Source organism: Populus alba, chromosome 9 (genome assembly GCF_005239225.2).
Source record: "Populus alba chromosome 9, ASM523922v2, whole genome shotgun sequence".
NCBI lineage: Eukaryota > Viridiplantae > Streptophyta > Magnoliopsida > Malpighiales > Salicaceae > Populus > Populus alba.
The window spans coordinates 5115055-5128330 of NC_133292.1; the positions used below are offsets into that span (position 1 = coordinate 5115055).

At 34.4% G+C, this 13276-nt stretch overlaps 1 protein-coding gene across 1 annotated transcript; it reads left to right on the forward strand.

Annotated features, from left to right (window-relative positions):
- The first annotated feature begins 8099 nt into the window (after nt 1–8099).
- Nucleotides 8100–12809, forward strand: LOC118035189 (protein SMAX1-LIKE 6). The gene is made up of 3 exons (XM_035040705.2): nt 8100–9719; nt 10392–10638; nt 10768–12809. The coding sequence occupies exons 1-3, from the start codon at nt 8512–8514 to the stop codon at nt 12655–12657; spliced, it is 3345 nt and encodes a 1114-aa protein (XP_034896596.1). The 5' UTR covers nt 8100–8511; the 3' UTR covers nt 12658–12809.
- Nucleotides 12810–13276: the final 467 nt, after the last annotated feature.

Sequence of the window (13276 nt, forward strand, 5' to 3'; positions counted from 1 at the left end):
TTTTTTGTGAATTTATATAAAAAATATGTATTTTTAGCTTTTAATTTATACTTTAAAATGATTATATTTAAAAAAAAAAAAAAACCATCACACCACTTGCTTTTAAGACACAACATAATTTAATGTTGTTTGGTTAAATTTGAAACGTAATTTAAAATTAGTGAAACCCATAATTTATTCCGTTTTGACCACATATTATGAAGAAACATTATTAACATGATTTTTACTGAGTTTAAAACTCAAATCTTCTCCACCAACCACCTTTAATTCGAAAAAAAGACCCGTTGGCTTTTATACTTTCCAAAATACCCCCACCCTCTCCATCTTTACCATCTTATGTTCATCCCCATCGTGCCTTGCTGTTCTTTCATCTTCTTTTCCAGATTTAACATATTTTTCCAGATTTAACATGGTGTTCATCAAATAATTTTCACAGATTTACCATATAATACTTTTTTTTCTGTCAAACAACCTTCACTAAAGAGTTTGTTTGTGAGATAATTCTTTCTAATCGAGATTTGTCAAGAGAAAAAAAAATATTTATTTGTTTTCATACTTCTCAACATTCATCCAGGTATCCCATCCGTCTTTTTTTTTCTCCTTTTCTCTTCCTTTCGTCTTCTTGTCCCCTAAATTGTTGGCTTAGCATCCCTCAAACTAGGTTCCCACATCTTCCTCCCACCACATGTTTTCTGTGAAACCATTATTGAATTTTGATTTGGATCTTTTTAGTTGTTATGTATTTTAAATACAGTGCAAATTGATATATAAATTAATTATTTTTTTAGTAATTTAACATTAATAATAATTTCAATCCTAATTTTAAACAAACACTTATTACTTATTTTTTAAAATGTATTTTTAACTATAGTTTTAATTAAACACTTAATTAAATCATACACACCACAATAAAAAAAAAACTTTTTAAAAATCAATTTTTTTTCCAAGAACACAAAACAAATACATTCTTAGAGAGAAAAGGTAGGTATTAATTATTGGATGATTTATAGTTAGAGAGAGAGAGAGAGACTCAAAACATCCTTGTTTTGCCTGTCCAGTGTCCACCACCTCTTGGCATCCCATCTCAGCTTTTAGATAAAGGCAAGCTTTTCCACAGTTACTGCATTCAATTAATCAAAACCTGAGACGTAATCTTATGCTATTGCTGCACCTGACCAGGGCCACGTAAAGAATGATTGCAGAAGGGTGGAGGAGCGTACTTAGGTTTTTGCTTACTCCACATCGTAACACGAACTTCAACCCCCGAGGAAGCCCTTTTGACTCTTCTCCATTTGTGTCAGCAACCTTGAGGTCGTTTCCAATTTGAAACCCAGACTACCTGGTTCTTAATCAAGAATGAACGTCGCCGTTCCTTGTGATCTCCTGTGGATTTTAATTTGGCGAGCAAATACGTAAAAAACCTTCCAATCATTAAACCCTAGCTAGTTCTATAGACTTTTAACTAGCAGTCACGTATGACTACTTCTGATAGTTTAGTTTTAAAATCTTATCAAAATGGTAGGTTGGAAATTTAGCATATATTTAAGAATAAAACTGATCAATTATTAGGTTTACAAGGATAAATTGAAAAACTACCCTAGGATAAATTGAACATGGCCCGAATGGTCATCGGCTTCTCGCATCGGATCCCCCACCAGCTAACCTTCATCTCATTAACTAACTCTTCTATTTGAGGAAGGAGACACTAATATACAACATTCAATTTTCTACGCCTGGCCCATACCTAGTTGACGTTGTTTGCTAGGCGGGAAAGTGAAAGAAAAAACCAAGGCGATCGAGCTCTATATCTGGGCTTGTCAGGGTGGTGCAACCTCCCCTGTGTAACATATATAGAAATCGTGGTGCTTGAATCTATCTAGCTCGAGCTCCATCTCTCCACCCAGTTTTTTTTTTAAAAAAAAAAGGTAAAATATACATGCAAAAAGAAACCAAGATTAATTGGTTCATTTTGTGGCAAGGGACCTTGGCAGTTTTCAGTTAATAATTAGTGGACGATCGAACATGCTCATCGAGAATCTTACAAACCCAGGATTTATCATAAGGATTGTTGTCTTCTTTGACGGTGGCGGGCTACCTCAGACCTGGGGTTGGCCAAGAGAGTTTGGATTTGAATAGTAATATATCACAATTGCAGCAATTCTACTTCTTATGATTCCATTTATAAAATTATTATTCTTCCAGGGTTCTGAGATAACCTCCTTAATTACTGCTCTTCTTTTATGTATAGCAAATACTTGAAAGAAAAATGACAGAGCACCCCCACAAAACACCGCCCCATTTTCCTTTCATCATTCCTGGCCTCCTGTTTCTACCTCCCCACTCGAGTTTATTTTTTGGTGTTTTAGGAAAGGAAATGGTGTCACATCAGGGTCCAAAGCGTGGCACATCTTGTCGACAAAGTAAACACCTCCCCTAAGCCAAAGTCATTGCTTCTCCTTCTATGGCTTATATGAATAATTGGCTCTCAACTATAGAGGAGGACATTGACAATCCTCCATATCACATCAAAATATCTCAAGCCAATATGCTTTGATTGACACGTCAAGATTTGATTACACTGGCTGACTAGGTACCGGGAAAGGATCAAGTCGATTAAAAAATAAAAATGTCAATTACGACAAGGAATTTTCACGACCATATGATTTACCAATCTTTTTTTTCTAATTAATTTAGGTGTACGATTTTACCTTGATTAATTTTATAAACTTTAAAATTAATAATTATATAAATTTTAACAGCCTTAAAATTTATAAAAATTAAACTAATAATATCTAAAATTTAATTATTTTTTCTTATAAAAGTTTTCGATTAAAACACTCTTGAATGTATAATACTTAAAATAAAACATGAGAGATAATATATTATGTTCTCAGTGTTAAAAATACTTTTTTATTCAATATATCTATTTTTTTTTTTTTCATATTGATATAAGTTAACTACACACCTTAATTATAAGTTACAAGACCACGCTTATTTTAGAAAACTTGATGCAATTTGTTGAAGACAGTTAAGGACACAAGGATAGGGGGCAAGTTCAAATATTTACACTATTTTAGGACTCATTTGCAAACTCACAAACTCTAAAGCACCAAACTATATTTATGCATTAAAACCGTGTGTTTGGCGGGGGTGTCGTTTATTATTTTTATTATTATTCTAATTAAGAGTCATGACTTGCCCTATTTAGATTAGGGTTTATTTAGAGATTGGTTAGGATTATTTAAAAAAAAAAAAATATTTTCAAATAGTTTTAAAATTCAAGTGTTAAAAATAAAAATAAATATTTCGATATATTTTTTTAAAAAAGCACTAACTTCCTTTCGTTTAAAAGTGACCTTGCAATGCTACAGGACCGGACTTATAAAAGAAACACGTTTTCCTTTGTTCAATGTCCTATCATGCCTTTCATGTATGCTATAAATTCCGAGCCTTTTGAGCTGGCCTGATGGTGGAAAATGGAAATCCACGTGGACTCATCTGAAACAAGCTAGACGACAAGATCCTCGGGTAGCCCCGGTCTGGGTTTAAAGAGAGAAGACGGCAAATCTATGAACAGACAATTAGTGGAAAAGGTGTCAAAAAAAAGTATGATACGCTACTATTCCATTTCAAGCAAAACCCACTTTACAAAGAAAGTGAGGGTTAATTACATGGCTCCTCCTTTTCTTCTCCTTTCTCTGTTATCATCACCACTTCAAAGAATAAAATCAGTCCTTCCATAAATATCCACTCGCCATGCCTGCGCCAAGTTGAGAGATGCTGCAACGCAGTGATGAACTAACCTGCTGGTAGTGGGCTACTTGTCAAAAAAAGCAATCCTTTCTAGAAAGAAGCTAGAGAGTTCAGATCGGTCTCATACATATAGACTATGAAAACCAGATGGGATCGATCTTCATCAACTGTTAAGTTGTGATCAATGTATATTTTTTGTTTTTAAACAAATCGAAGAAGGAAGCTTTATCTCTCTCGAGACAAGAAAACCGGTTCAGCCCCGGATTGATGAATAATCGGGGCGTGTTTCTGAAGTTGAAAAGCAACAGATGGTGATGGTAATGGTGATGGTGATTGGACCTGGCAACTTGCAAGTGGTTAGGGTAAGTCCAAAATAAGCTGTCACAAGCAAGTAGCTTTTCGCGGTGGATGGCCCTCCTGGTTATTGAGGTCGAGGGATAAGAAAATGAAAGCGATGGAGGATTTGGCGGAAGATCCATGGCCATCCAACCACCATTATAGGAGAGAGAGAAAGCAAATGGGTTTGTGTTTTGGGACAACAACTATTCCAAGATCGCAGTTCTGCCTCTTGCCTCCGCACATGTCCTCCAAATATAAACACAGTAAAGTTCTGGTGGGGTCGGAGGATGATGTACTGTTAAAAAAAAGTATTATTATGGTTATTTTTTAAAATAATTTTTATTTAGAAATATATTAAAATAATATTTTTTATTTTTAAAAAATTATTTTTTTATATTAGCATATTAAAATAATTTAAAAATATTAATTAAATTTTTTTAATATTTTTGAAATATAAAAATAAACAGCACGTTAAGCTTGGAAGAGGGGAATATGGGAATAAAGTTTATTAAATGAGTTGACTTGCATGCACCTGTAAAAAAGAGGTCCTTCAACTACCTTTGGCCACCATGAGAGGAGAAAAAGAGGAGGAAAAGATGTGTTTCTTTTTCCTGGTGCGAGTCAGATTTCATTTTTTTTTTTTTGTTTTTTTGTCTCTGCCCATCTTTCAGATTCAATGGACCTTGTGGATTATATTTCTCGTTCAATGGATATTTAAATGGAAAGAAAACCTCCTTGCGTAGCTCCATGCTCAAGGTTCAACGAATGTTCTTTAACAAGGAAAATATTATTTTTAATAAATTTAATATGCTGATGTAAAGATTTAGAGTATTTCAGAATATTTATCACACGTACGCCTTCCTAGAATAATGAGAGTGCCAAAGCGATCGGTTTCAAAATATTTCAAAGCTTCGAACAATCCAGTTAATTCGATTCCCTTATCTCAATAATTTGCACTTCGACACGTGCCGGATAAATGCAGGTTTCACGTGCTTCAGTTGGGGTCATCCTTGTGTAATTTTCCGCATTTATTTTTATTTTTAAAAGTATTTTAAAAAAATTTAAATTTTTATTTTTCAACCTAGTCTCTTGTTATTATTTTTTCATTTAGTTTTTCATATCATATTCAATCTTATTGTTTTAATTACTATTTATTTTATTTTTTAGTTTTGGATGATTATGAATTTTACTTTGTGATTTTTTTGTATTTACTTTTTAGGAATAATCTTGGTTTCATGACCAAGTCACAACTTTCAAATACTAGCATAATTTATTTTCATTCTTTTTTTCAAGTTTTTTTTAAATGATTTTTTTTTAATTTTATCATTTAATATTAGATTATTAGGTCTTGAATTTCATGATTTTTTTTTTATTATTATTTATATGAGATTGTCTCGATCCCATATTTAGGAATAATCTTGGTTTCATGACCAAGTCACAACTTTCAAATACTAGCATAATTTATCTTCATTCTTTTTTTCAAGTTTTTTTTAAATAATTTTTTTTTTAATTTTATCATTTAGTATTAGATTATTAGGTCTTGAATTTCATGATTTTTTTATTATTATTATTTATATGAGATTGTCTCGATCTCATATCTTAGATCATAGGTTAGTCGGGTTAACTCGAGTAAATTTAGTTTTTTTATTTTTTTAATTATAATTATAATGTGTAAGCAAGTGTATAGGTTTGAAAATAAAATGCCAAGACAAAAACCTACGTGATCCAGTGAAAAGAGAGGCAGGGGTCCCTGAGTTATACAATTAAGTGGGTTTGTCTGAAAATAAGGGATTGTTTGATGCATGAATTTATCTTACACGTTTCATTTTTTTCTCGTTCAGTAGTTGTTATTGTTTATTTTTTAAAAATTTATCTTTAACACTAACCTCTCAAAGCAATTTAAAATCATAAAAAAAAAAAATCTTCATAGATGCTTTTTAAATGGAAAAAACAAACACACCGTTAACTTTATGGAGCAAAACACAAACTGATATCTTTTAATATATTTTATGATTTTTATGATTTCATCTAGCGTGTAGTTAGGAAAAGGGAGTGGAAATTAACTTTGGTTCAAAGTACAAAGTTGTACTTCTTGTTAAAAAAATGTATTTCTGTTTAAAAATATGACTTTTTTGAGATAAAGAATTCGAGGTGAGTAAAATCCGACATAATTAATTGAGATCGATAGAGCGATATTGTGTGTTGTGGTAGCATTTATTTTTAATATTTTTAATAAGTTATGATGTTGAAAATAATATAACTTGTTGAAATTTTGTTTGTTTTTTAAATTATACTATTGTGAATAATATAAATATAAAAAATCTTAAGTGGTTATATTGTTGAAAACAGTGTAATTTATTAAACTCTTTTAGTAAATTATGTTGTTCCGAAAAATATAACCTTTATATTTTTTGTAAAAAAATACTAGATTTACTCGGATAACGTAGCATAGCAGCTTCGTTATTTGCTCGGATATTGCTTTTTGGCCATGCTAATTTGATAGATACTAGATATTTGAGTTTCACTCTATTGTAGGTCATCATTTTTTTTTTTCAAATATAGAGAGATAGACTATTTTAATGTATTTTTTTATATATAAAAATAAAATCTATAAAGAAAAATTTATTTGGATATCTAATTAAATATATCGATAATTATCAGTGCCAACAAACAAAAAAATATTTGTTAATAATAACTAAATAAATAAAATAAATAAAATAAATATAAATATTTATTTGTTCATCTAGTAAGTTTGTTTATTAAAAATCATTAAAAGATAATAAAAAATAAATTTTTTTTATAAAATTGAGTTAATAAAATAAAAGGAAAAGAAATATTATCCAATGCTAAATATATAAAAAAATATAATTTTAAAATAAATATTTTTTATAAAATAAAGTATATGTATAGAAAATAAAAGAAATCTTCAAAAAATAAATGCAAAATAAAACATTTTAAAAAAAATTTACGACCCTCCCTTCTAGCCCATAGAGTTGGATTACTTAAAGGATCGTGCATTTTTTTTTTTTATCAAACATCCTTGTAAATACTTTGGGTATTTATAATTGTGATAATAATTATTTTTAAAATATTTTTTATTTAAAAATATATTAAAATAAATATATATTTTTAATTGTTTTTAAATTTATACCTGGTATCAAAATGATTCACAAACAATAAAAAATTTAATTTAAAGAAAAACAATTCAGATTTTAACAAAAATAAAATTAAAACTCAATGTCAAGCACCCCCGGTGTTAAAGTAGCAACAGCAAAACAATAATAATAAAAAAATAAAAAATGACCTTTAATGATTCCTTATATAGAATATATAAAAAGAAATTTATAATTATAAAAGAGTACCAGTCATATTCTATTAGTTCCTTTTAAAATTTACTTAAAAAAAAACATAAATATAAATAGGAAAAAAATATATCAGGTGGACATATTCTTTATTGCTTTTAAGAGTAATTGATTTTATTATCTCAATTTTTTATATTTGTCTATTTCTTCTATTTCTTTAAAGCAACGAAGCTCACAACCAATAGGAACTATTTAGTTACTCTATTAGCATTATAATTTCTCTTTTATTTGTATTTAGTTTTTAAGAATTATTTATAATTCTATAAACTTAGGATATTTTTGTGATTATGGTTGAGGTTGTATTTTAAAATATTTTTATCTAAAAATAAATTGAAATAATATATATATATATATATTAAATTTATTTTTAATACCAGTATATTAAAATAATTTATTTATTTTAAAAATAAATAAATTTTAAACGATTAACGTTTTGCCGCGCTGGTAAACTCACCATTAATCCACTAATTTATCATCCTAAGAGATCATTGGTTGTCCGAAACAATAAGAGAAAAATGTGTGGTGGTGAGGGCTTGCAAGGTCATCCTAAAATGGTAATTAATTAAAAAGACATCCAAAACCAAATCTATCACCTTATCAAATACAATCTTCTCATATTCCATCCTCAATTAACACCCAAAAAGCAAAGACACTGACTCCTGCCATCCCCTCTCCCCTGTCATTGTTGCTCCGTATGACATGCTTCAGTGGGCACAGCATCTCTCTCTCTCTCTCCCTCTCTACGCCTGAGAAGAAGAAGAAGAAGAAGAAGAGTGGAGGTAAATAAAACCCACGAGAAGAAGAGAATCTATGCCGAGACTCAACGGTGAGTTTTCTTTTGTTCCATTGCTTAACTAACCGGACCCACACGCCCAGACTCGACTCCACCTCACCTCTCCCCACCCTCTTCATCAATAAATAATTCATAAAGCTGTTGAAGTAAACAACACCTTGTCCTATTTTTTATTACAACCTTAAAAGCATAAAGAAAATTCAGACCTTATCTTCCTCAATATATACACATATACACGCACAGGTCTCTGTCGGCTAGCCGGCGATGCCGACGCCTGTAGGCGTAGCGAGGCAATGCTTGACAGAGGATGCGGCGCGTGCTCTAGACGAGGCCGTTGCGGTGGCGCGTCGAAGAAGCCACTCCCAGACGACCTCTCTGCACGCTGTCTCTGCTCTGCTAGCTCTCCCTGCCTCAACTCTCAAGAACGCCTGCTCACGTACCACCACGAGCGCGTACTCCTCGCGCCGCCAGTTTCACGTCCTCGACCTATGCGTTGGCGTCTCTCTAGACCGGTTACCATCTTCGAAGACGCTCGAGGAGGACCCGCCAATATCGAACTCCCTGATGGCAGCGATCAAACGGTCACAGGCGAATCAACGCAGACACCCTGATAATTTTCATATGCACCAAATACACTGTAACCAGCAAGCGGCGTCGGTTTTGAAAGTTGAAATGAAACATTTCATTTTATCGATTTTGGATGATCCGATTGTGAGTCGCGTATTTGGGGAAGCCGGGTTTAGGAGTTGTGATATAAAGATGGCAATAGTTCACCCGCCGGTTATTCAAAGATCGAAATTCTCACGGGCCGGATGTGCCCCCGTATTTCTATGTAATTTACCAGGCTCGAATAATACAGTTCCGGGGCGACCACCCGGGTTTAGTTTTCCGTTTAGTAGTGGGCTTGATGATGATGTTGGAGATGATGATGTTTGTAGGAGAATTGGGGAGGCTTTAGTGAGGAGAGAAGGGAAGGGAAGAAACTTACTACTTGTCGGGGTTTATGCAAGTAATGCTTTAAAGGGTTTTGTTGATAGTGTAAATAAAGATAACAAAGGAGGCGTTTTGCCTAGTGAGATTAGTGGGGTGAGTGTAATTAGCGTTGAAGATGAGGTTATTCATTTTGTTAGTGAAGGAGGGGGAGACAAAGAGAAGATGAGGTTGAAGTTTGACGAGTTGGGTCAGGAATTGGAGCGGTGTTCGGGTCCGGGGATTGTTGTGAACATTGGAGATCTCAAGGTTTTGGTTGGTGAAAATGTGTGTAGGGATGCTTTGAGTTATTTAGTTTCGAAATTGACGGGTTTATTGGAGGGTTTTAGGGAGAAAATCTGGTTGGTGGGAGCTGCAGATAGTTATGACACATATTTGAAGTCTGTAGGGCGGTTTTCCGGTGTGGAAAAGGATTGGGATCTTCGGATTCTGCCTATTACTTCTTATAAGAGTCCCACTGGAGGTTTTGGCACGAAATCGAGGTGAGTAGTTTTATCCTGTGATAGCTCTCTTTTTTTCTTACGTCAAAAGCAGAAAATAATGTTATGCTTTCGTTGGATATTTTTTAAAATTTGGATGCAAGAATTTCTATGCAGGGTGGTGGAGTCTAGGTTTGATTTGTGCATTTCTTATGGTAGCGTACTGTAGGAAGAAGATAGGGGAAAGGATATGGCGGAAAAGGATTGGCCTGAATTTGATATTTTTATTTTATTTGTTAATGATTGTTTCCATGAGCCAGAGTTTGCTGCTGTTTTAGACTTATTTACTCGTGTTCTAATTTGTTATCTTGATTGCATTAGCAGATGCATTTTCTAAGCTTTTTCTTTACATAATCTTTTTTGGCTACTACGTGGTTCTATTCCTGTGTGCTTGTTGTTAGTTATATTGCTTATGTGCCAAGTATTACCATGTTCAAATGGCACTTATTCTTGCTACCGAAGCATTATTCTTGTTCCATGAAGTCAAATTTAGTGTCGATCTTTTTACTTGTGGTTATATTTTTCATTTTTATCTTTTTGTTGAAAATGAGATATGTTAATGGCTAGTGATATTCAAAAATCAATTATGCAAATATGTATGCTGTGCATACAGTTTAGCTTCTGACCATCTTTTACCCATTCAATCTCACAGTTACCTGCTCATGACACTTACAGCTTGTTGGGGTCTTTTGTTCCGTTTGGTGGGTTCTTTTCTACCCCATCTGATTTCAAAATTCCATCAAACAGCATAAACCAGCCAATCACTCGTTGTCACCTTTGCAATGCAAAGTATGAGCAAGATGTTGCTGCTATTCTGAAGATGGGACCAACAATATCAGTTGCTGAACAGTGCTCAGAGAACTTACCTTCTTCGCTACAAATGGCTGAACTTGACACGAGAAAGGCAGTGGACATGGTCAAGGTGTGTTACTCCGTGGTTGCAAATCTTTGACTTAGCTCACCATGCACACACAGCACACTATGTATTTTCTTTTTTTCTTTGGTATTAGTGGCAATATTTATGGAAGCGTGTGCTTCATCTTCAGTGCAGACCAAAGATGACGGTGCTTCATTGAATGCTAAAATTTTGGGTCTGCAAAATAGATGGGATGATATTTGTCAACGTCTCCATCATGCTCAGCCATTCTCCAAATTTGATGTTTCCCAAGCCACATCCCAGGCCGCCATTGCTGAGGGTTTTCAGTACCTAACAGATAGGAAAGAGAGCAGAAGCAATAGTAGCAGCAGAGATTCATCACTAAATGATAATCAATGTGCATATCTAAATCTTGGCGTTTGCTTGGACAAGCAAAAGATCTTACCAGGGAGATACTGTGCGGTTTCTGAAGTTGAGAATATTAATCACCAATCTAAGCTACTTGAAGAAGCTCCAAGATGTCAGCAACAAGAGAAAGAGAGCCCTTGGTTTACCCCTAACCCCATGGCCAATGTGAGTCTGCCCACTGACAGGACATCATCTTTTTCTGTCACTTCTGTAACCACAGATTTGGGGTTGGGAACACTTTATGCACCAAGCACTCGAGAACTGATTACTACAAAATTATGTAACCCTAGGGAGCATCAGGAGCACTTCTCAGGTTCCAGTTCTGTGGAGTATGATGACAATACTTTACTTCAAATTGCACAATCTTCTTCCTGCTCTGGCCCTTCTTCAGGAGGGCAATTTAATTTAAGAAATTTCAAATCAGTGATGAGAGCTCTTTCTGAACAAGTTGGCTGGCAAGATAGAGCCACGCTTGCTATTAGCGAAGCTGTATCCCGCTGCAAAGCTGGACATGGAAGACACCATGGTTCAAATTCCAAAGGAGATATATCGTTTGCTTTCCTTGGACCTGACAGAATTGGAAAGAAAAAAATCGCATCAGCACTTGCTGTGGTAATGTTTGGCAGTATCCAAAGCCTCATCTCCGTGGATTTGGGCTCCCATGGTAAGGTTAACTCATCAAACTCAATGCTTGAAAGCCAAGAATTAGATGATGATGAATTAGGGAGGTCGACAACTTTTGTTGATTATATTGCCTCGAAGTTGAGCAAGAAACCCCATTCGTTAATCTTTCTTGAAAATGTTGACAAGGCTGATCCTTTGGTCCAAAATAGCTTGTCCCGCGCTTTGAGGACTGGTAAATTTCCAGATTCACGTGGAAGAGAAGTTAGCACCAACAGTACAATTTTTGTGGCAACCTCAACAATCACAGTAGGTAATACAAACTTACTCTCAGAGAAAGAAACCATTAGGTTTTCTGAGGAAATGATACTCGGAGCTAAAAGCTGGCAAATGCAAATATTAGTGGAACATGTTGCAGAGGTTGCCACTAAAAGCAGTCAAATGAAGGTTAGGATTTCAAGAGAAGTAACCTCTGCAGTCTCATCTGGAAATAAAAGAAAACTAGATGTAACCAGTGACTCTATTGAGCAGGAAAGCACCTGCGAGTCTAGCAAACGGGCCCATAAGGCATTGCGATCCTATCTGGATTTGAATCTTCCTGTAGAAGATACAGGAGAGTGTGCCAACTGCAGCGACAATGACAGTGACTCTATTTCTGAAAGCTCACAAGCTTGGTTGGAATATTTTTCTGATCAAGTGGATGAAAAGGTGGTATTCAAGCCATTTGATTTTGATTCTCTTGCTGAGAAGACAACGAAGGAAATCAGCAAACAATGTCAGAGGGTATTCGGATCTGAGGTATTGCTGGAGGTTGATCATGAAGTCATGGTACAAATACTTGCAGCTTCTTGGTTGTCTGAGAAGAAGAGAGCAATGGAGGATTGGATTGAAGAGGTTGTTGGGAGAGGGTTCAGTGAAGCCAAGCAGAAATCCCAAGCTGGTGCCCAGTGTATTGTAAAGCTAGTTAGTTGTAAAGGCCTTGTGGTGAAGGAGCAAGCTCCTGGAATATGTCTGCCTTCAAGAATAAATCCGTGAACTGATTTTTTTACTGACGAGTGTTTCTTGTAATTATATGTATAGTAGCATATAGCTCTAGTATCTGGAAAGCCCTTTTGGTCAATTGATCCCAGAATCTTTTTTGTGCAGCTATCATTGGGCAACTTTTTATAAAAACTTCTTTTTTTATATATATTTTGTGGAAGAAAAGGGGATGCCTCCTCGTAGTTGGCCCTTCACTTGCCAAAGCAGTTTCAACTATCAACCATGCCATACTTGAAATACAATTAGAAATGACAGAAGTTCTCCAAAAAACAAGTGTATGTCGAGAATTTCTTAAAAACACAAGAACAAGTTGATGGATTTTCCTGCATGTATCATGTCAGTATTTCAACTTGTCTAGTGCGCCAGGTAGTGACTCCACCATCAAGTAGAGAGAGGTTCAGGTGTGCAGCACCATTCCATGTGCTAATGATAGCTACTGTGATAACAGTGGTAGAGATGGTTGATTTTGCTTCAGGTTTGCCCGGCAATAGGGCAAAAGGCAAATATGGATGAAAAGATTCAAGACTTTGAACTATTTATTCCATCTGTTAGGCCCAACCAAACTATCCATCTCCTTCAACACACACACAAACATTGTATTTGCAGCTATGGT